Raw genomic sequence first — 23,706 nt, 5'->3', positions numbered from 1 at the left:
TGTCCTAGCCAATACAGTGTTTGTCACTTCTTTGGTTGTGTATCTACTTGCGACAGCACACTCGAATGCACAACTGCATAGCCACTGTGCCCTCATATTAGATACTTAGAAACTTACAAGACTTATATAGAGGATATAGGAGATACACAGAGGATTGGTTTAAGTTAGCTAGATACCTTATCCTTTATAATGCACTTGTTTTACTTTAGGTCTTTTCTCTCCTGCTCCTCATTCGATTTATCAAAGTTAAACAATGTGTGGTGCATGGACCCCGTTTCTTTATAATTAGAAGCAACTGCTTCCTCCAAGATGATGCAGGACTTACAATGCAATACATGCACCTCAGTCAAACATGCATTGCTGTACAGTTGCAGTTAAAAGTATGCGGACTATTGGAATCCAAGAAAACACTGAATATCTGATAAGTTTCGACTGGAGCCAGTAAAAAGCAATACTGTTGTTCACATAGTGCCTGGCTGCATACCAAGCCTGTGGAAAAAGCAAACTTAAAGTGAAGCTGTCCTTGCCTCTTCCCCACACTTTTCAGGTGCTGGCAACTCTCTTACAGAGTAGACACAGGCCTGTAGACACTTCCACGCTACCCACTAGACCATTACATACTACAGTCAAACCTCGATATATCGAACATGGATATATAGAATTATCGCATATATCGAACACTTTCTATAGCAACTGGAAAATCGCATGCATTTTTAATTTTTTTATTTCTAACAGGGTCGGACGTAAAATGGATATATCGAACTTCACCAGCCCAGGCCACGTGCACTCTGTTGACAGGTGGTGAGCTTTCCTGCAACACCCTTGAAGAGAGCGGTGGCGCGATAAGCATTCCTGCCTGCTGCGCACTATAGCTGCACACATCGATTGCACCGAGGGTGCCATTTGAATGTAGTGGCATACGCACGTGGCGACTTGGCTAGTTCGACAACGTCAATGACGCACTGCATTTGTCGCATTGACTCCTCCTTGGTGCTGTGCTCTGCGCCTGCTGCGCCTCGCGAGGACTGGCGGTTTGCATCCGCAAAGACGTGCGACAGCGCGCACTCGCTGGGCTCACTCATAGATGCTTTGGCAGATGCCACTTAATACTTTGTTGTTGACAATGTTTCAATATGCTTCGATTGACGGACGTGGAGGTTGCAGCAGAAGTAGCGGCCAAACGAAGACGCTGCCGAGGTTGATCACGCAAGCACTGATGCTGCCCCGCTCCCATCTTCAACTGAGGCTGTAGCTGCTTTGGCACCTCTATACCACTACTGCGGCGCAATAGAGGGCACCAGCCTATCGCTTGTGGATCGTTTAGACTACGTTGAGGACTACGTGTTTAAGCACGCAGCTGCCAATAAGAAGCAGGCTACGCTCCTGCAGTACTTTCAGCCAAATAAATACTTTGTGTGAAGCTTCAAGTGAGTATTTACTGTGCCACAATTGGGGCCCAATCGGGGATCGTTGTTCAGAGCGCATGTTCGGTTGAGCCGCGCGAGATTGGCCTAGGCCACGCTGACTTCGCGCAGCTGACGAAGTCGGCGCGGCCTAGGCTAGTTGCTTGCACCGCAAGCAACTAGCCTAGCTAGCCAACTAGCTCACGGCTGACGTAGTCGGCACAGCCCAGGCCAATTGTGCGCAGCCCAACCGAGCGCACGCTCCGAACAATCCCCAATCATGCCCTTTGTTCTTTGATTGATTTTCAGAAGCTTTTGATGCGCTTTTTAAGCGATTTTATATATCAACTTCTGGCTATATTGAACTATTTCGTGATCACCACACTGTTCAATATATCGAGGTTCGGCTGTACACTACATACTATATACTGCCCACTAATTTAATGTGCAGTTGCATCAAATTGAAACGAACTCCTCACCTAGATAAAACATTTGCCTTGTGTGTTAAATTTAAATTATTCTGTTACATTTGCATAAAAATTGTACTGCATTTGCATCATTCTGCCAAAACATTTGCATTATTAGTGTTACATTTGCGTAGCATTTGTTTCAACACCTGCGTAAACATCAAAGAAAGCTTCACTTGACGCTGATTCCCACATATCTGTGAGATCTACCAAATTAATTTTCTCCGATCTTTGGGTCTATAAGCTCTTTACACCAAACGTGCGTGTTCTCGAAAATGACTCAAGTTCCATCTCTCACCGTCGAGGATGTAGCGAATGCCCAGGGACTTCTGCCGCTGCCTCAGCACGTGCAGGAAGTAGGCAGCCCGGTCACGCACCTCGTCATCCGTGTCGAGGAGCGAGCGCTCAAGCAGCACCAGGATGTTGGGCAGCAGGTCTTCACAGTGCGCCCCGAATCTGGCTAGGGCACTCACCGCAGCTGAGCACAGGGACACAAATTCCATCAGCCTTATGCGCAGTAGGACCTAGTGACACATTTGTGATATGCTTGTTTGATAAACGTTCGTATTTTTGACAATAAATGTAGTGCTGGTCGACACGCTGCTGTGATGGGTGCTTGACTACAGAGTGCACGTGCATTTTTGCGTTTCAGAATCTGACCTCGAATTGAACCAGTTTAAGTTTGCACCTGTCCTGTCCTCTTCTTGTCCTTTATTTTACTGCATTGATATGTATCAAGAAACCACAACCAACTGGTTCAGCAAGCAACAAGCTTAAATGTTAAAATATTACAGGGTTTAATGTCCAAAACTACACACTGTGTTATCATGAGAGACGCGTAGCAGAAGGCTTCGGACTAATTTTGACAACCAGGGTTTTTTTTAGCTTACACCCAAAGCATGGTACATGAGCATTTTTACGACAACACCCAAATAGAGCAGCAGTTACCATTTTTAATGACTGTCTGTTTCTGCACTGTGAATTTGCAAACAATTGATCACTAAGTAGCTCATTTCCAAATTTTACCGCCTCTGGACAGCACAGACGTTAAAGTGCCAGTCATAAATATTAACCCTTTGAGGGTCACAGTCATACATTTACAGTGGCAGAAACAAGTCTCATGTAGTCACAAACATATAGTCAACCACAAAATTTTACAGAACACGAAATCTGAGAAAAAGCTGAATATCTGTGGAAACAGATATTCAGCTTGCGATGCCATCTTCCCCTTTTGTGCAGCAATCATTACTGCCGTTGTTCATTTCGGGACAACCCGCAAAATGAGTACTGGCACTCGACATCAGTTCACCACGGCATTTAAAAAGAAAGTGATTGAATACGCTGAAGTGAATGGGAACATGTCTGCCCAGCGGCACTTTGCCGTCTTGGAAAAATGCATCCGGTACTGGCGAACGCAGAAAGTCAAGCTGTCCGCCTGCAATGCGCGGAAGACGTCCTCTCGCGGGGGCCACGCGATGCACCCTGAGCTCGAATACAAGGTGGCGGATTTCATCCGCGAGCATCATGCCAGATTCTTGGCAGTGACAGCGGCATCCGCATCCGCATGATCTCCGCTCATCTGCATCAAAGCTATCAAGCTCGCCTGTGAATCTGGACTGTCCAAGGAGCAATTCAAGGACTCCATTTACTTTCATGTGACGCAAAGGATTCACACTTCGCCGGCGCACATCAATCTGCCAGAAGCTGCCGAAGGCATGCGAGGACAAGCTGGTCGAATTCCAACACTATGTTATCCATCTCCGGCAGCAGCATGCCTATATGCTGGGACAGATCGGCAACACCGATGAAACGCTGGTGTGGTTCGACATGCCGTCTGCACACTGTGGTGGACAATGTACCACGAAGGAAGTCGAGCTTCTTTCGTAGGGGAACGAGCATTTGAGCTTCACGGTGATGCTCGGGTGCACTGCAGGTGGCAGAAAGCTGCCCCCATATATAATCTTCAAGTGGAAGACGCTGCCAAAAGAGGCTTTCCCGCGGGACGTTGTCGTCCGCGTGAACGAAAAGGGCTACATGGACGAGGCCCTCATGGTCAACCGGATCTATACCATCTGGAATCGGCGGCCCAGTACATTCGTGCATTGTCTGAGCATGCTAGTCTTGGATGCCTTTTTTGGGCACTTGACCACAGGTGTGAAGCAGGCACTCCGCGACGGGAGGACGGAGCTCGCCGTCATTCCACAGCCGCTGGACGCCATGCTCAACAAGCCCTTTAAAGACTGTGTGCATGAACTGTATAATCAGTGGATGGCTGGTGACAGCCCGAAGACCCCAACCTACAGGCTGCGCAGGCCGCCTCTTGCCACTGTGGCCACATGGGTTTCGCAGGTTCGGCGCTCGCTGCCCGACGATGTGCAGGTGTGGGCATTCAAGAAATGTTGCATTAGCAATTCCTAGGGCGGCACTGAGGTCGACATGTTGTGGGACGCAGCCAGTGAGAAGCAGTCGTTTTCGGACAAGAGTTCAGACAGCTCGAACGAATGAGCAGGCAACGAGTCTGGTGGAACCAGTAAATAAAACAAAGTTTTGTGCCTTATAATTTTTATGCTGACTTCTTTGCTTCAAGGTAAGGGGGTCGACCTATATTCAGCATTATACGGCACTGTTACAGGCTGCTCGAAAATTGAATGTTTTCCGAGATCCCGTAGTCCATATAAACTTTTATGGTTGACCGTACATGCATGTTGGCATTCACATAGAATGCTTTACTTTCGTGTATACTCTAGTGGTGCACTTCACTTTCCAATCTTCTTACCCCTCGTCATTGGTTTGGACGTGAGTTGGAGAGCTCTGGTACTGCGACTTTTGCTGTAATCCCACCCTCAGCACAACACGATAAAGATGGAAAATGAAATGGAATGTTATAATATACAAGCTGCAGTCATGCGAAGCTTGTATTGAAAATTAAGTTGGGTAAATTTTATGATATCTGTAAAAAATTAATTACGCTAATTTACCCACATGCCATATTTACTTGCATGATGACACTTGCATAATGATTGCACCCCTGAATTTTGTCATCAAAATTCAATTTTTTTCTTTCCCCGTGTAATGATCGCACCCAGAACTTGCCAAAGCAATATGTCGTGTGCCAAGTCTAGCTAATGATGATCGCGCTTACCATCTGTCGAATGCTACGCGAATGACTCTTCAAGACGTACCAAGCAGTCTGCACGCACCAAACAGGTTCTTAAGCAGATGCCCCATTTCATTCCTTTTGTCACTTTCCGCACTTCCGTGAAAAAAAAAAACTACAACCAAACTTGCCTTAGCTTTATAATGGTTGTGGTCAACAACAACAACAAAAAAGGCGCCTTTCGCTCCCTCTCGTCTGCACTCGTGGGCACGCAACAAATCGCGAGCGGCAACGATAGTAGCCACATTTACATTGATACGTTAAAAGTGTAGCCTATTCATATGCCGATACTTATAATACAGCTAAGATATTCATCCACCCTTAGCGGAAACATGCCGTATTAGGATAGTAGTGAAGAAAAATGCCTCTTTCGCAGTTTTCACAGCATGCCCATCATGAGTTCTATGTCACTGGCAGCTAAGCGCACCTGACTGTTTCTGTCCCCTCAAAGTGGACATGGCTATGTTATTGCCACAAACTTGCCAATATTAACAATATTATGCATTACTAATATGGAAGAAACTATTTCAACGCATATAATGTACTCGCGAGAAGAAAAAAAATCGCGTTCAGCTTGCATTTTTGTTTTGGTGTCCCACACTGTTACAGCGGCAGCCGCCTGTTTGTTGACCTGTTATCCCACAGCAAACGTGAGATGAAAAAAAAAATTTTTTCTTTTCGCGGAAAATTCAACCCATGTAATGATCACACCCCTGAATTTGCGTCAATTCTGTTGACAAAAAAGTGCGATCATTTTGCAAGTAAATATGGTATTAAACAATCAACCATGTATAACATATGCACATTTTTACAAATTTTGTAGCTTTTTGTCAGCTAAAAAATATATTGGCTTGTTTTTTCTTTTAAATAAGCCACTATGAAGAATTTAAACCTGGAATGAAAGGATGTGACCCTCACAGGGGTAAACTTGGCCACCTAGTAGCACTGCAGCATGAAAGAGACTCACCGGCGCGCACAGGCGAGTTCTCCAGGATGAGCCGGTTGTACATGAAGCGGATGTAACGGGATGGCGTGGATCCCTGGGGTCCCTCACGGCCGAGCAGGCAGAGGATGCGCACCGCCAGGCTTGTGTGCTCGCAGTCCTCAATGAATTCACACAGGTGCGACAGCCCTGCAGGTCATATATGGAAGAGATGGTTCACTCACAATGCAGCAGGTGCTTGCAGGCACGAGTTTCCAAACTTACACCACTAAAAGGAACACTGGTGCTCTGAGGGAATAGCTACCAAGGGAATAACATGTGAAGTACAGTAAGGCCTCGTTAATTCAGAAAATCAGATAATTCGAACTTGTCCTCTCGTTCCAGCAGGTGTATGCATTACTTAATGCAATCAAACTCGTTGATTCGGACGTATTTAGCTGCACATTGGTTAATTCGGCCAACTCTCAGAGCTTAGTGAGCACCGCGAGAGAGCAAGAACGGTGCTAGCGTCCAATTGAAACAAACTGTCAGGGTCCGCATTGCCACAGTCAACAACGGAAATCATACGTGAATGACAGCAATGCTTTGTGCCTATTTGTGAAGCCTTTATTCTTGCGTTCACTGCTGCGCATAATGCTACATTTGCCACACGCCTTCATAACTGCGCAGTCCCCATTCATGATCGCATCGAGAGCCACTATGGTTTTATCCACAGTGGTGGCAGGAAAACAGTAGTATCATTTTGAGTCGGTGCATGCGTCGGCCAGGAACCTTCATAACTCCGTAGTCACCATCCATGATTGCATCAATAGCGGTCGTGGTTTTGTCTACAGTGGTTTCAGGAAAGAGTAGTTTTGTTTTCACTAGGTGCAAAGCTGTGGAGAATGAAGAGCAGTGGCTACAGTGCAATGGACGGACTATCTGCTGGCGACCAGCTCACTAGTGAAAAAATAATTGAGATTTTCATGCGTGAGTGAAAAGCGTCTCAGATAAAGCCACGAATTGTGGCTGCACTGTGAAGGAAGCTTTGCGAGACCTTCGTAGCTACGAGAGCATGTCAGTCCTGCAATGACAAGAACTGCCGCTTGTGCACTGCTTTCGTACAATATAGAAACAGGATTTGCTCATTCATTAAATAAAAGCATGTTAACATAGTATGCATTTGTTTGTTTTCTTGATACCCTCGATAATTTGACATTCATTTAATTTAGACATTTTTTTCAGTCTCATGAAATCTGAATTAACAAGGTTTTACTGTATATGGACTTGTCTAAATTCCATGCCTGCTAACTCATATGTTTTTTCACCTTATTTATTACGCTTTACTTTTATTTACAAGCCCACACAATTTTTAAACACACTGAGGCAACAAGACTCAGTGTGCATGCATTATGATTGCAAATTTCTGCACGTAAAATGCAGTATGTATTTTGATAAATATGTTCCAATTGCAAAGCCACAGAAGTCGGAAAGACGAACTTTGAACAAGTCCATCTATACTATCCATCATTCCTAAGCTTGTAGCACCCTCCCGTGGACACGTAGTGACAGATTTTCTCTAGCAATGTACGTAGGAAACTCTGCTTACAGGAATGACAGTGAGGCAGGTCAACTGCATAAACAGATCTGCTTCAAGGAACCTGCCTAATTTTCTGTTTACACTTGTGACCTATGCAGCTTCTCCAACTAAACCACTAAGATACATCAGTGATGAAAGTTCTCTACATGCATACGTTTGAGCACAAATGCGCCATGTGCAAACATGCAGCTAAATTTTTTTTCTAGGTGAGTCAGTTGTAGTATTTTAGTCACACAACGTCTGCCATGCTTGACACCCTTGGATGTACTGCTTCATAACTTCACAAATGATTTTGTTCACACAAAGCACAATTTACTGTTAACCAAGACTTTTGTGATCGCATCAGTAACAAATTGTAACTATATTGCACAAGAGCAAGTTTACTCAATTTATGGGAGCACGGCATTGTCCAAAAGCTCACCTGGCAGAGACAAAAGCTTGCTGGATCACCATTATACATTGTCTATATATAGGTCATGTCAACTTTACAAACCACACAAACTACTGTACATTAATATAACACCAAACGCTGGGCATGGCCGCTTCTTCTGAAACTAAAGCTCCACGTATTGAAAGACACCTTCATATAATCAAGGGCGTTCTCTGGCTATTACATACAACTTCAGTTGGCTAGAACCACTGGCTTGAATTAATAAAACTAATACTAAGACCTCACCAACATCTTTCGCCTCTGGGTTGTCCTCAATGATGTGAATGACAGTGTCTACAATGGCCTTCTTGTACTCAAAGCCACCCTCATCCCGCAGCATTGATGCCAGGAATGTCATCAACACCAGCAACTTGCGGGGAAACTTTTGGCACAGCGACCTGCAATGGAGAAGGTGGCATCGTGGTTGGTGCACAATCGCACCAGAATGCTCCTAACATGCACCAGCAAGAATAACACACAATCAGCATGACCTCAGTTACTGTGAATTTGCCCTGCTTGCAGCAACGCACTGTAAATGCAAGATGTAACATTTACTGGGACTGCTAAACCAAGGTTGTACACAGGGCCCATATTTCGTAGTGCTCCATTCAATTTTCTATTCTTCTTATTAGACTCTGTGTCAGGCGAACAATCCTAGCAATAATGGCAGATCAGAGGTGTTCAAACTATGTCAAAGACTATGACGAACAGGCAATTGCATTACCTGTTTGCGTCATCTGTTGGCCACATATGGTGGTTACAAACAATAAACCGAGCCTCTCAGTTTCTCCAATCCTTCTTAATAACTTAAACAAATCATGCACACCCCGTCTACGATCATTGTGTATCATTTTCATGCGTGATGATGACCCTGCAATTGCTCTGCCATGCAGCTCAGTGGCATGTTCGTGTACCCGAAATCGCAGCTCCACTACTTTATTTTGTAGACCTGTCTCCCAGAGAGAATAAAACAAAGCCAAGCTCACCGGATTGCGTGGACGACAACAATCTTGAACTCGTCAGATATGTCAGACATGAAGGAGGTGATCTGCTTCATGAGCCGCTCTATGCTGCTCTCGCTGCCCGTCTTGAGCAGTGTTGTGATGGCCAGTGTCGCGATGGATCGGTTCACATCCGTGATCAGGTTCTCCAAGTCCAGGTTGCATGCTGTGACTGCTGCCGGGTGTGCCATTGCCACCTAATTTTGAGAAAGTTCCACCAAGCCATCACTGCTAGGACAATACTATACCCTCAGAAGAATAACATGACCACAAGTATAAAGTCGCAGGTACCTTTATTAACTAAAATATGAATAAATATGTTAAGGTCATAACACAAAACTAATGGTGCACAAACTATCTAAATGAACTGGCTTAAAATAAGGCCTACTAGCATAGTGCGATGGGCACTCCATTACCACAACTCAAGTCCACGTAGGAACCTTTGCACAAGTGCTGCGGCCCAAGCATAAGCACTTCCCAGTGACACATTATCTCTTGTGCAGTGATGGTTCTGATTACCATAGTTCTATAATCGTCCCATGCACTCTGACAAATATTCTAATTAAGGTGCAATGTGCCACACCAAGAGACAATATGCACATAAACCAGGAGCCATGTTTGCACAGATATGCCATGTGGAAATGCATTGTTGCTGTGGATAAGACTACTGAATCTAAAATCCCCAGATAAGCTTTCTCACTGTTGTTTTACCTATCTGCACCATCACTGCTATTTCCTTTTATTGCACTGAATTAATATTCAATACTAATAAATATTTGCCTCTTGCCATCAAGAGATGGGCTTCCTAGCAAAGCTCAGTTGCCTCGTAGCTGAGTTTCGCAATTCTAAAAGGCCCCAAACCAGACCCTGACAAAAACTTTGGTTATACTGCATGCACTGGAAGTTTTAAGGCTACACTTCACAACTTTAAGTTGTAACTGAACTGTGTAGCTGAAAGTTGTGAGGCTACTCTTTGCAGCTTGCAGTTATGCAGCTCCTAATGCTTAACTGACTGCACCAGCTGACTGCATTTTTTTAAGGATGTGCACTCACTTTCCCTCCACACTCCTGTCCTCTCACACTCGCTCGTGTTCAAATTCATGTCCAATCACACACTCAGTTCATACCCACATCTACTCCACCTCACGTGTACTCATGAGTATACCGACTTAGGTCAAAAACACCAGATTTTATGGAAATTTTGGTCCAGTTACACAGCTTCCAGGAAGCAAGCTACCCGAGTCACAACTGACACTATCTTTAATAGCTGCAACCAGAATGACTTATACCCCTGTTTTCTCCCATACTAGAGCTGAGGCCACATGTGACATTTACACTGTGATAACCTCTTGCCTCTGTTTATTTCTCACTTCCTTTCTTGCTGCATGGAGAATTTCTAGTGGTGTTATAGTGCGGCCAGTGTTTCGCAGGAATGCCGATGAGTGATTTGTCTTGCTGCTGTATATCTGTGCACTGCAAGCAGGATTTGTTGACACGGTAGGCAAGGGCTATGACACCATCTCTGCTGGAAGGAAGACTGGCTGGCTGGGAAAGAAGGGCACGCGAGTTTTCACCTGAATGTTCAGCTGTTCTCATGGCAAGCACCGCCTCTAGTTCTACACAATGGAAAGCTCATTGGAACCAGTCGATGAAAAGGGTTAGGGGGTTGCCAATGCACATTCGTTGCTGAGCAAACGTTTTCCACGCATCACCAAATGTGGCCTTGCCTTGTTCAGCGTGCGAACAGCTGCAAAACGCAGCGTGGGCTTGGGCGAGCTGCAGAAGAGCTGGAGCACAGACACGGCTGGTGTGAGCTCACGGGTGGTGGTCGACCGCAGGTTGACGATGGCATGCGCTGCCTCGTAGATAACCATCTCGCTTTTGTGCCGTAGGCAGCTTTCCACAAATGCAAACATGGGGCTCTCTGGTCTGCAACAATGAAAAGACAAGCCATTTAAAACACAGTCCACAAATCTAGAACGTCCAAAATAGGCACAGCTGTACTTTAAATGAAAGGTAAGGGAAATACAAAGACAAGCTAAGCTAAAAGATTAGTGCTTCAACATGTCCCAAGGTTCCACATGTATTATGAAGTGAGCATTTTGTAAGCGAGGACATGAGGTAACCACGGGATAGGACTGGTACTATTATTCAGAAGATACGGAGCAAAATCAGGAGGAACTAATTCTTCGAAAATTATCTGAAAAATTAAGTAAAGCAAACTAGCATAAAATTAGAACGAAATGAGACAAACAGGAGTAGACTCATGTTCAAAATGAGTGCATAAAGTTACATATATCTACAAGTCTTCAGCACATTAACTAAAAAAAAAATAAAGATATAAAAGGTAAATTGGCCTAAGACCCAACTCTCTGCATAAGACAACACTAATGGCAGCCATTTAAAGCTTAGTTAGAGCAGAATCTCGCACTTTTGCAAATCTCCCAGCGTCATTTCATGCCAAGAGATGGGCTGGTTGAGGAAGGAAGAAATAAAAGCAGTTATCTCTCTCAACTTCCCAGGCAGCATGTCAGCTCTGGCCAACGTTCGATATGCATTGGCAGTTCCTGGCCCAATGATGGCCCAAGGTTAACATCGTGGTTCCAATATGAGCTGTGCTATTCTGATTCCTTGCCCAATGATGGCCTAAGATAAACAGCGTGAATCGAATATTGGCTGAACCACTATGATACAGATCCAACACTGGCCCTGTTTGCACATGCGACAAACAATATTAGCAGTGCCGTTGAAAAAGGCAGGAATTATTGGACTGACATTCATGTGGATTTGCCAACATGGGTTACTAAGCTGGCTTTATAGGAACAACACAGGGCTTGAAGTAAGCAAATGTGTTATTAAGCTTAAGTGGTGTTTAAAAATGTAAATACAAACTTAAAATACGGGGTTTCACGTGCCTAAACAACAATGTGATTGTGAGGCACGTCGTAGGGGGGGCTGGTAGGGGGGGGGACTTATGATTTACCCTAACCACCTGTGGTTCTTCCACTTGAACCCCATGCATGGTACACGGCCGTTTCTGCACTTTGTCTTCACGGAAATGCGCCCCCTAAAGAGAAAAGCCAATGCACAACATAGCAAGCAGGGGAAATCATATATTGGGCAACCTAACTGCTGCTTTATTGATCATGCCTGGGAACATGTCCTTTCCATAAGAAACAACGGCATTGCGCATTTACCTGCGCATTGTATATTTTGCATGTGCGCTCCGTGGCTTTGCAGAACCGGGATTCTGAGGAGAATCTAGAACTGCGGTGCCAGAGCTGATCGAACCGTTTTATATTGCCTCGAGATGGAGCGCATATGTATTAGTAAAACTTGTCTTTTTTTTTTTTTTAGCATGCATAGTATGTTGCGACGACATAATCATCATGCTCCTATTCCCATAGATTTGCTTGTTTGTGCACATGTAGTAAGCTCCTTGTATGGATGCCCCTGGCAGAAATAAAAATTAGTTGAAAGTTTGCGCTTGTCTGTGTCAACACCCTCTTGTCCTTGCCTGTTTTTGGCACAGCACATTCCCGCTTTTTTTTTTTTTCAGCCTAACTTTTTGTCCTTTAGCCCCCACCTCCCCCCATGCACCCAGATGAGCCTGGTCATCACCACCCAGATGAACCAGGCTCACCAGTGAAATGGTGGTTTTCACAACTGGAAAATGCTGCTATCGTAGTAAGTGAGGGCACAGCCGAAAGAATCACTGAAATATGCAACTTATTTTATTTATTTCTTGCTCGCGGAAATTTAGGTGCTGATAAATTGCTCGTGTAGATCCATCAACTTTAACTGAGCAGAAACGCTGTAAGCTGAGTTGACAATTCTTTTGTGATGTTTGAGGATGAAAGTGATAAACTGCTGCCAACCCAAGCAATGTCACGCGGTACATATATTACTGAAACAGCCCTGGCTAATGTAGAGTGCCTGTAGTTACCTAGCTTCTTTTATTCACAGCCCTTGAATAGTGCCCACAGTAGAACACACATATATCTCTAAATTTCACCCAAATTTCAGGACTTTAATTTTATCATGCCATGCACGCTGCCTGATCTTGTTAGCCATGACGAGGAACTGCGATTCTCACTGTTCTAGGTCAAGCATCATTTCCAACAAGCACACACGGCAGCATTTTTTTTTCTTCCCGTATAATAAATGCCTGCATTTGCTAGTGCATCTTGACGCAACTTCTCGTATTTCACATGAAAAATTTTTCCTGAAAATTTTTCCTGAAAATTTTTCACATAAATAAGGACGCATGTGTCTACACTATTTCGAAACTAGGCTTTTTGTGCTGTAGTAAGTTCTGCTGCAATTTTTTTATTAGAAAGTGCTAGTATGACTAGGTGTGGGGTGTAAACAAGACAGACGGATCCTGCGCATATTGTGTTCTAAATATTTTCTGTTTCACATTCTATGAAATACGCCATATATGTTGAAACAGTTAAGTGTTACCTGCTAAATCTCTTGCAGCAATAGTTCTGCATTCACCCCTTTGAACTCTTCACTCAAACTTCTATTCTTGCAGTATGGTGATTTTCAACATGAAAACATTGCCACATACATTTGTCATGCAGACATCTCCGATAATATTTATTTTTATTTTCCAATGCAAGCATCTCCTCCAAGTAAGGGTGAAGTCGCTCTGGGAAGTGGTTGCAAATCCAACGAAACCACCGCATTATTGTGGTCCTCGGGGCCTGACCAGCCTGCCGTCATCCGAGCACTGACCAACCAGCCTACCTACATCAGCTCCCAGCCCTGAAAGCCCTGGCCAGCCCACCGTCCTCGGCACCTTGCCAAATTCCTATCCTTGGGGCACTGCCTGATCCACCGCCATCCACCTAGCTTCACGAGAACTGGCTCTCTAGAGCCTGCCTGTAAATAAACTGTTTGAACATGACCGAGCGCCACCCATTCAGGTCCACGGAACATGCCTGTTTGTGCAAATTTATTCATAAACAAACTGTCATAAAGTGAATTTCAGTATTCTTTTATTATTATTTGCATGTATAGAGGACTTCTGCTTCTTGACATATCTTTCTGTCGAGCTTTCCTAGCTGCTATTGAAGGAGACTGAGACAGCGTACAGAGACAATTGCTACCTAAATGCCATTACCAAAAGGATCGCGGTAAAAATGGCTGCGTACTCTAGAGCCAGCGTATTTACAATATTCGTCAGGGAAAGGGCATTGGCTCAAAACTCGGATTAGTAATGGCAATGATATGGCTCAACGCCGGTACTACGCTAGCAGCACAATGGCTGCTGCATTGGCATAATATTTGTCCAATATTGGCTTTAACTCTGGGCCAGCATTGGATTACGTTGCACTTTGCCAATATGCCAGCATTAGTTGAAGATCGGTACCAATTTCTGCCAGAATTGGGACACGCTTGGACCATTGCTGGTGTGTTGCCTGGGTTAATAGCCTCTAGATAAAGCAGAACATACCTTATTTAGGCATCACCTTAGTCTCCCATGCCACCAAAGTTATCAGCAAGGCAATGGGAACACTACAGTGCCATGAAGCTCGAAGGTCACACTCAGAGTCAGATTGGTGATAAGATTTTTCTGGCGTTTTGTGCTATGCTTTATTGGTTTAAAGAGACTCAAGAATAAGTCATTCAGCTCTCGTAAAACGTTCTATCAAGAGGCTGCCAAACTCACCCAACACCGTCTTCTTCTATCAGCTTGCTTGCAATTCGGATCTGCATGAAGGTAGGAAGAGGAAGAAAAGATGGGACAAAAGTTTAAAAAACGAGGACTTTTTGCTCAGCAGTTCAATTTAATGTAGTTTTTATTCATGTTCACAAGTTCAAGGAGGAATGAGAAAATTGAAATCCAAACATAATTTGCAAGAGAAATTGTTCCATGGAACCCTCATAATATTATCATGATGCAGCAATTTTTTATACCAGCCATAGGTCGTGAGATGCCAGTGAGTGCTGGTGGTGTTCACTGCCTACAAGTGGCCCTTGAGGCACTGACTACCGGCTTACTTAAGGCCCAAATGGATACCAAATAAAAAAGGCTGTGGCTATCACGACATATCAACTCTCTATGCATGTGTTCCAATGCACTGCTGCAATCAGTGGCACACAGTAACACTGGTAGGAACAACAAATAAGGCAATAAAGAACCTTGAAAGATCTGACGGCAAGATTTTTATATGCACTTAGGCATCAAGGAAGACTTATATTCAATTTATATTCAATATCACCCAAGGAAAACTAGGGAAAAATAATTCATTAGCGTTTTGTTACGTGATGGATACCGCAGTACGTATTATGGAACCTCACAGGTGAGCAACTCCAATTTGCAAGCGTAGATTTCCTTCTTTTCACATTAATCCTTCGGAGATGCAGTGAGCAAGGTATGAAGCAAATTATTTCATCCTAATGTTAAAATATATTGCAGCACCCCTTTTACACCTATTAAGTGCATTCTTTGTTCCTCCCCACTCACCAGCATACAAACTGCATAAGGTGACTTGAGGGCTGATCGGGCATACTTGGTGACCAGTTTGGAGACTGCTAATCGGTCGCTCTTGCGAATGTGGTAGAGCAGGCCCAGGGCGTGGAACTGTAAACAGACAATTAACATTTTTCTTCCATTTCTTCAGAGCACAATAATATGCTTCATCATAACCATTACGGCCAATACACAGGGTTACACCCCGTTAGCTGCATAATCTCGGACACTCACTCTGAAATTGGAATGTTTATGAAGGCTGCAAAAAAACATTTCAGACATTGCTAAGCATGGATAAAAACAGAATTATTAGGGGTCAGATTTCTTTATTATTCTTTTACAGATCCATTCTTTTTGTCACTGGCTCATGCATGCCACACGCTATTTCTACCAGTATCTTCCAGTCCACATTGACATTTTTTTATGACATAACATTGACATGATCGTCAAAAACACAGCGGAGGTTTGCGATAGTGCTCTAGCTACACAAATTCTGATATTCTACTTGCAAAAACTACAATGTGATTATGAGGCACGGCATAGTGAGGGACTCCAGATTAATTTTAATCACCTGGGGTTCTTTAACCAGCACCCAATGCACGACTGGGATTATATCCCGCGCTCTCAGGCTTATCAGTGCAACGCCACACGCCACCACGGCAGATTATATCCACACATGGCCAAGCAAATCTGGTGATAACATGACAGCAATGGAGCTTTCCACAACTGACATAAACGGGCTTTTCCTAAAGTTTCTTTCATAGTAACAGAAGGTTTCTTGATCTACTGTCATTGAGTTTTAACAACACAAGGCCCTGATGATCTTGCCACGCACCTGAACCATGATGTTGTCCGAGTTGACTGCTTCTTGTGCCTCGTTCACCCACCGCTTCACGACGTCTGGGCTGACAAACATCAGATGCTGCACAATAATACGTATGCTCAAACTTGGTCTGGTAGCAATTTACAGACTTCGGAAGTTTGGTTGAAGAAAGGCAAATGGGAAGAGGATGCAAGTTCAGAGAACTAGAAAAGAACATCAACAGGTGTTTCTTACGAGCTAGTCGGTCTGTCAGCACTGCAACGAACAGCTGCAACAGCTAAAACTAAAGCTGCTAAAAAAAGTTTGCAACGTTTAGAAAAGCAAGTGCACTTTCAGGCTGGTAGTCTCAGAAGAAAAAAATTATGTAGGTCCCACGCACTGTGGGAATCGACGTAAGTGAAGCTTTCCGTGCTGGATGCTTTGATTGATGATAAGTGGCAGTGATGTTGATGGCTAAAGCTTAATTCCTTCAACGTTTAGGCTAACACGAGAGTGGCGAGTTGATGTTACACGTTACCTTGCATGCACCACTGCTGTTTGTCTGCGCAGTACGCAGAACACACAGGGAGAGGTGTTTGCTTGAGGCGTTGTTGTGCAGCATATTTTATAATCTCTAAGAAGGTTGAGCATTGTCATTGCCTCACATGGCACATCGCATTGTGGCAGAAGTATTACACTTGAATTGGATTGTCGGGCTGTACGTGCCAAAACCACACCCCGATTATGAGGCATGCCGTAGTGGCGGACTCCGGATTAATCTTGACACCGTGAGGTTCTTTATCGTGTCCCAAATCTAAGTGCACGTGCGTTTTCTATTTTGCCCCCGTCGAAATGTGGCTGCTGCAATCGGGATCAAATCCACGACCTCTAGCAATGCCATAGCCACAAAGCTAACGCAGCGGGCATAGAAGTGTTGATTTTACAGTCGACCACTTCCGTAGTGTCTCCTGGACCCTGCGGTGCACTTTAATTAATGTGGCTCTGCTTCTGCACGCCCTGCGTAAGTTGCCTGCTTGACATATTTGCATGGCGTTTATTTTTCACAAATAGCAGCAACGTACTGTACCGTACCTTGAACTTAAGCTTATCCTGTTTCCCCACAACTGCTGTTGTATAGTAGTGGGGTTTCCTTGCCTTCTCAAGACACCTCCCCCTCCTCTCTTGTATGGGAACTGCCTCTCCTCCTCCCACTCCTTCGTCTCTTCTCTACAGTTCTACCTGCGTCCCCTCTGGCCTCGCAGCATTATATATTTCCATCATATAATGAAAACATTCAAATTCCCCAACCCCAAAGAAGGCAAAGGTCGTCATTTCCGCCGGAAAGGTGGTTACTTTTCTTTTTTTTTTTTCGATCGTCAGGGGCCATTACTGATTGAGTTTGCTAAACCTGGAGAGACTATCAATCATTTCCGATATTGTGAAATGCCGGATAGGCTGCGTGTCGCAATCAAGAACAAACGACGTGGAAAATTGACAAATGGGGTCATCTTTCTCCACAACAATGCCCGCCCCACGTCACCGATGTGGTTAAGACATAACTGGCAAAGTTCAAGTGGGAAACACTGCAACATCCGCCATACAGCCCAGACCTTTTGCCTTGTGACTTACACATTTTGTGACAATTGAAGAAACAGCTCAAGGGAACCAGATTCGTGTGAAACGATAATGTGAAAAACTCAGTAACAGACTTTTTGAAGCAGCAAACCAAGGAGCTTTATGAGACGGGGATCACACGACTCATTAGTCAGTCGGACAAATGTCTAAATGCTCGTGAAGACTACTTTAAATAAAGTACCCTGTTTGTCATATATTCGCATTGGCTCACTTTCATTTTACTCGCCCTCGTATATTTTGCAAAAAGCCTGCCTTCTATATGTGCTCTTTGTTGCGACTGTAATTTCGGGGCAATTACAATACATGACCGGTGACAGCTTCGCCTGCGCAATACATTAGAACAAAGGACAGCGTCAATTAGATTTTTCCCTGGCCGCTGAATATGTACAAACATGTAAACAAGGTTCTTGACTTACAAAGTTCCATTAAAATATTTGTCCTCAACTTGTTCATCTCACAGCCTTTACATTTCTGATATCAGCGGCAGCCACTGCTTTGCTGGTTTCGAACTGATACAGTTCTAAAGTTCGTATGATATGTTTTTATTTATCAAATAGGCAAAAGACATGGAAGCATTGATATCAGTAATTTTGGGCACAATTTTTAGGGCATACAAGTATATTCTTTTATGAAAAAATACATATTTCAATTGTCTTGACAGTGCGCAGCATTAAAAAATTCGTTTGCAGCATCTTTGGCAATGGCGATGCAGTTATTATTCATGTATTTGATCCCTCTATAAATTTTATAAGGAGGAGAGTGCGCTGCAATGTGAGCCCCCTCCCCCCGCTCCCGCCCTCCCCCACGAATGAAATGTAGAGTCAGCGAGTGCTACAATCATTTAGTGGATTGCTCGATGCTGTATTTCCTACAATCCACCTGCCACATTCCGCTCCTTTCACAAAGGTTAAAGCATCCATTGCCACACCCTGCGGCTATGCCACACCCTGCGGCTAGAAGGTACTTTCACACATGCAGCCTAAATAAAGTGTGCCAAGTACAGTTACAATGCTGCCCTTTGCATAATAAATGTGTGCGGTGTTGCCCAAGAAGAAAGCCCACTTGCTTGAAGCACTCTAACACACAGAGGAGGATCTGCTTACCAGGGATGACACTAAGGCAGCACTGGACACCCCACAGTTCTTGTCGACAATGGCCTGCTTCATGTAACGCTCAATTGCCTGAAGCATGCTGCTCTGTAATGGAAAGAGAAATGCCGCTCTGTAAACATGCCTGCTGCTGGGTCATATTCAATCCAGCAATGGTTGAACAAAGCACACATTCATGCAAGATAATGACTGACCGATTCACTATGGGGTCTATCATCTCAAAGCAACATGGGGGGCTATACTGGCCATAGTGGGGGCTTTTCAGAACACGCAATATACATAGAAATGATCACAGGAAAATACTATAGTTGACTTGATGGCCAGTGCCAATATCGTACAAACCTGATAGTCTGCAAGCAAAATACCAAAATACAAATGATTTTCTTAACAGACAACTTTCTCGGAGGACTCATACTGAATTTCGTGTGACAAGTTGCTTGCAAGAACACTATGACCAACCTATAACCATACAGAAGACAAGTACTAATGTAATTAAACCAAAGCAATAACACGTTTTGACCATTATGGCTGCGGTTATTGCCCTGATTGTACTGCAGATTGCACAGGGTTGCTGTGTTTTTTAACACCTTGGCTATTATAACCAAGACAAAAAAAAATATCACTGTGCAGTGTATTTTCTTCTAACTGCAAGAAATAGGCACAGATACAAAGACACCAAGGGGCCTTATTTCAGGTAGTTCATTGCCACAAAATTCTGCCATAATGCCTCTTCTAATTAGCATTAAAGAATGGGCACACTCTGTTTCAATTGCTATGAGCAGGCAATGCAGTATCTCCTTTTCAGCAGTGAAATGCCTAGAGTTGCACCTTAACTCAACCAAGAATGTTAGCACATCTAATTTCAGGCAGGAGTCAACATAGCGATTTGATGCACAGCTCCACCAAAAGTTCTCAAAATGCGCTCTGCAGATGAACTGCCAATTCATTCAAGCGAATTCTACATGCCTGTTCAAAGTTGCCCCTTCAATGTATGTTCAGAAAAATAAAAGAAAGAGTCTGAGAAAAACTATAATTTTCAATGAATTCTCCCTCCCACCTCCTTGTCATGCTAATTCGGAGTAAGCTGCCTGCTCACAGCTTAAGCTTATCCTGAAATTTGCATGTTCGAAGTGAACATCTTGCCTGAGTGAATGCACTTACATCAGTGATCTTGCAGAGGGCCCGAATTGCAGCTGCACGGTAAAGGTCCTCCTGCCAAGAAAAGTGCTTACAGTGAGCATTGAACGCCCAAAGTGGGCCTGACATGAGATCTCACCTTGCCGGTCATGTCCTTGGTTAAACTGGAAAAAGAAAAGGAATCTGGTCACAATCAAAGCCAAATGGCATCAACTCAAGACATGTTGAATCAGTTCTGCCAAAGCCCGCAAGGTGGAGGAACGTTCATGAAAAGGAAAATTGTCATCTGCCCAACTGTAGCACAAAGCTACAAAGAAAACCCAAAAAAAGCTGCACAACATTTTGTCCTGGAAAAAAAAATTGTCCTGCACCCAGGATGAATTTTCCTTCTTTAGAGAAAACACACCTGGGTTTCCTTTACAGTTTCATACTACAGTTAAAGAGTATGACAATTTTCCCTTTCATGAACTCGAGATGTACATGCGCATTAACAAATTTCAACGAGTGCACATGTTTGGCCTTGCCGGTGAGAAGTTAGAAGTGTTAGGTGCAATAAATGACATGGGAAAGGTGAGCAATATGTCACCATTCCCTTCGTCTATGTTGTCGTCTACTGTGCTTGAACTTTGTATTGCGAAGCAATACTACTTTAGGTCGCACTTCAGCCCGTTCCGTGGCGAGGCGGTGGTAGGCACCATTGACCTTTAGCGTGACCTCGCTGCGTGACGTCACACCACGTGACCTCGCTGCGTGACGTCACACCAGCTGTGTAAAAATGGGGCCCCATCTCACGCCGTCGCGAGGCGAGGCGGTAGCCACCAACGGCGGCCTAACTCCCGCTCCTCTCACCTGGGGCGCTACGGCCGGTGTGACGTCACACCAGCAGTGTAAAAACGGGGCCCCATCTCACGCCGTCGCGAGGCAAGGCGGTAGCCACCAACGGCGGCCTAACTCCCGCTCCTCTCACCAGGGGCGCTACTATTGCTTCGCAATCACCAGGCTTAACCAAGCTAAGCCACGGCCGCTTTTTTCTTAACATCAACCTATTATGCAGGACAAAAGGACTGCTATCCACTGGACTGTAGTCAAATGCTATAAAGGAGCACACTTCAGTACCCTTGAAAAACAAACTGACATTGTAGGAAAATTCATCCTGGCTCAAGAGTCAAATCCAGGACCATTGTTAGCCGGCGGGCAATCGCTCTACCATTTGGTCTAACAATACTAACAGCTGCTTGTCTCTCTTGTAGCATTCAGCCGTAGTCAGGAACACAGCAATTTATGCACTTTCCTCCACACCAAATTTTTCCAGAACCTATTTACTTCACCAAAAGAAAACTTCCCGAAGTTGATTTGTGGCAGCATTTATCAAAAATTAGCACCATGATCACTCGAAAGCACACCCTGCAATGTGTCCTTGCATTCTCAATCTGTTGTAAGCAGCAGTTTAGAAAGAACCACACAGCCATAGCCATAGCCATGCACAATGTGTTTGGGTAATTATAAATGCCCTACTAATGACTGTTATATTTATGACTTATGACTTATTTTGACACCAGCATGTTTCTCAGTGAATAAACACCATAACAACTTGCTTTCCGTATGCCTACAAGCAGCAATGTATCTAAGGTTTACCTGCTGTATAGTGTCATAATTAGGTTTCTGCTTGTGTTTAGAGAGGCACCCAATGCAGTGTATGACCATTCACAAAATAAAATTATTATGGGGATTTTATTGTCCTGAATATGTCACAGCAGTTTATAAGGGATGCCGTAGTGGAGGGCTCCGGGTAAATTTTGACCAGTTGGGACTCCTTAACGTGCAGCCAAAGCACGGTACTGTACAGGAGATAAAAATGACACTCAATTCAGAGCCCCAAGAAATGCTTTGTGCATCCTGGTAGTTTTACACCATCCACAGCCCTTAGGATGCTTGAAGAAAAAGGCTGCTGCAAGGCTTAGGTAATGCCTCACTAAAGCGTTCGCAGCACTAAATATTAAGACCTTGATACAAAGAAACACACACAAAAAAGGAAGTGATGTAGCTGAGTGCAAACTTCCAACTCAATGATTTTGCATGAACATGAAGAAAACATGCTAAAAATGATAAGAGCAAAAACAATTTAAAGTGATTTTCTTTTTTTAGTGAAGGCCTTGAAGGCACAAATATTTTTATGATGTTGCAAATGAAGGTAATATAATACCATAACTCAGCTGATAGTCCCCGATTGCTGCTACATTTTTCCGGCCACCATGTTGCAACTGTGTGATCTTGGCAAAGAAAGAGCTCATAAACAGGCTATTAAGCTTTCCCTGGTTCTCATGTTCTTTTCCACAAAAAGCACACCAGCTAGGTTCTATTGTACGCATGGTTCCCAAAAGTCTTGTAGCTCACCTGCTGGTCACAATGATGACATCCTCGGCAACCTTGGAGAGCTCTTTGATGCCTAGGTAGACCAGACGCCGGAGCACTGGATCCCGGCACTGGAACAGCTTGGTCATAGCAAAGAATGCATCCGTGGCCTCCCTTGTCCCAAGGACTTCCCCCTGTTGGTGCCAAGGCCATGCAGACTCAGTTAAACATACTTCTAAAATAAGCATGCAGACTTGACAATCTTAAACTTTGAGAAATACTAGTATTAATGTCAATGATACTAAAATTTGATGAAAGGTATTAAAAAGACTTCTTTCCTCAAGATTCCAGCTGTTTGTTTATTTGTTCACTCATTTTTAAAGTTGTTCTGTAGCAGATGTAAACAGGCATTTTGCTCTTAATATTTTATTGATGAGTGTTGCCTACAGGCAACATACCAGAAAAAAAAATTTTTCATGCACATTTTTGGTAATGAGCCCTAAGTTTCTGGCTAAATGTTTTGTCAACACTGAATGATGCACAGCAAGCACCATTTGTTGGTTTAGAGCTGGAACACGGGATGAGGGGAAAAAGTGTGGTCAGGAGACAGATCGACGCAAAATCTCTAGCTGCAGAGGTGCTGAACATGTGACGTAAAGCAAATGAAATGTACACCAATAATTCACCTATAACGAGAGCCGTCCTAACAAATTCCAAAAGCCCACTTCCAGTTTTCCCCCCTATTGTTGAAGATGTTTGCACAAAATATTTTTTTCTTTTTATTGCTTGTGCTTATTCTTAATGCATTTTGCACACTTCGGTAGAAAATAAAGATTTTTTAAAACTATTTATATGTTCTGTCATTAAAGGAAGAAAAGAGTGCTGGTATGACATCTTCAAATTATTGATTTTTTGTGGTAAATGAAGGTTCTGGACCTCCAAACCATAGAAAAGGTACTGGCAAGCCTCTGAGCACCCTAGATAATTTGCTGTAATAGCTTTCTACGAACTAGTTCCAATACTGGTACCCAGGAGCTGTATGTGTCGTGACATCATGCCACAGAAGCACCAGGGTGCGAACCAGGGTCATGCGAACCTCTGACCATTGCAACGGGGAGTGTGATGTTCGTAGTGCGAAGAACCCTGGAATCGGCGCGACTGATCTCTGTGCAAGGACGTGCCTTGGATTTGATCTGAGAAGGTGGTCATC

General features: G+C 44.0%; 1 protein-coding gene across 4 annotated transcripts in view; it reads right to left on the bottom strand.

The window, feature by feature from the left end:
• The window catches only part of gammaCOP (coat protein (coatomer) gamma), a 44,777-nt gene that overhangs the window by 19,132 nt on the left and 1,939 nt on the right, over positions 1-23,706 (bottom strand). For all 4 annotated transcript variants that reach the window (XM_050174826.2, XM_050174829.2, XM_050174830.2 and 1 more), the window contains exons 4-15: positions 22,539-22,690; positions 20,284-20,308; positions 20,169-20,219; positions 19,002-19,094; positions 16,297-16,383; positions 15,456-15,572; positions 14,658-14,698; positions 10,708-10,909; positions 8,966-9,177; positions 8,226-8,377; positions 5,995-6,159; positions 2,169-2,348 (exon numbers count right to left, since the gene is read on the bottom strand). In XM_050174826.2, the coding sequence (XP_050030783.1) occupies positions 2,169-2,348; positions 5,995-6,159; positions 8,226-8,377; positions 8,966-9,177; positions 10,708-10,909; positions 14,658-14,698; positions 15,456-15,572; positions 16,297-16,383; positions 19,002-19,094; positions 20,169-20,219; positions 20,284-20,308; positions 22,539-22,690 (1,477 nt within the window). The remainder of the gene's footprint in view (positions 1-2,168; positions 2,349-5,994; positions 6,160-8,225; positions 8,378-8,965; positions 9,178-10,707; positions 10,910-14,657; positions 14,699-15,455; positions 15,573-16,296; positions 16,384-19,001; positions 19,095-20,168; positions 20,220-20,283; positions 20,309-22,538; positions 22,691-23,706) is intronic.

Source organism: Dermacentor andersoni, chromosome 9 (genome assembly GCF_023375885.2).
Source record: "Dermacentor andersoni chromosome 9, qqDerAnde1_hic_scaffold, whole genome shotgun sequence".
NCBI classification, from domain to species: Eukaryota; Metazoa; Arthropoda; class Arachnida; order Ixodida; family Ixodidae; genus Dermacentor; species Dermacentor andersoni.
Note: the sequence above shows the minus strand (reverse complement) of the source record. Positions and strands in the feature narration are given on the sequence as shown.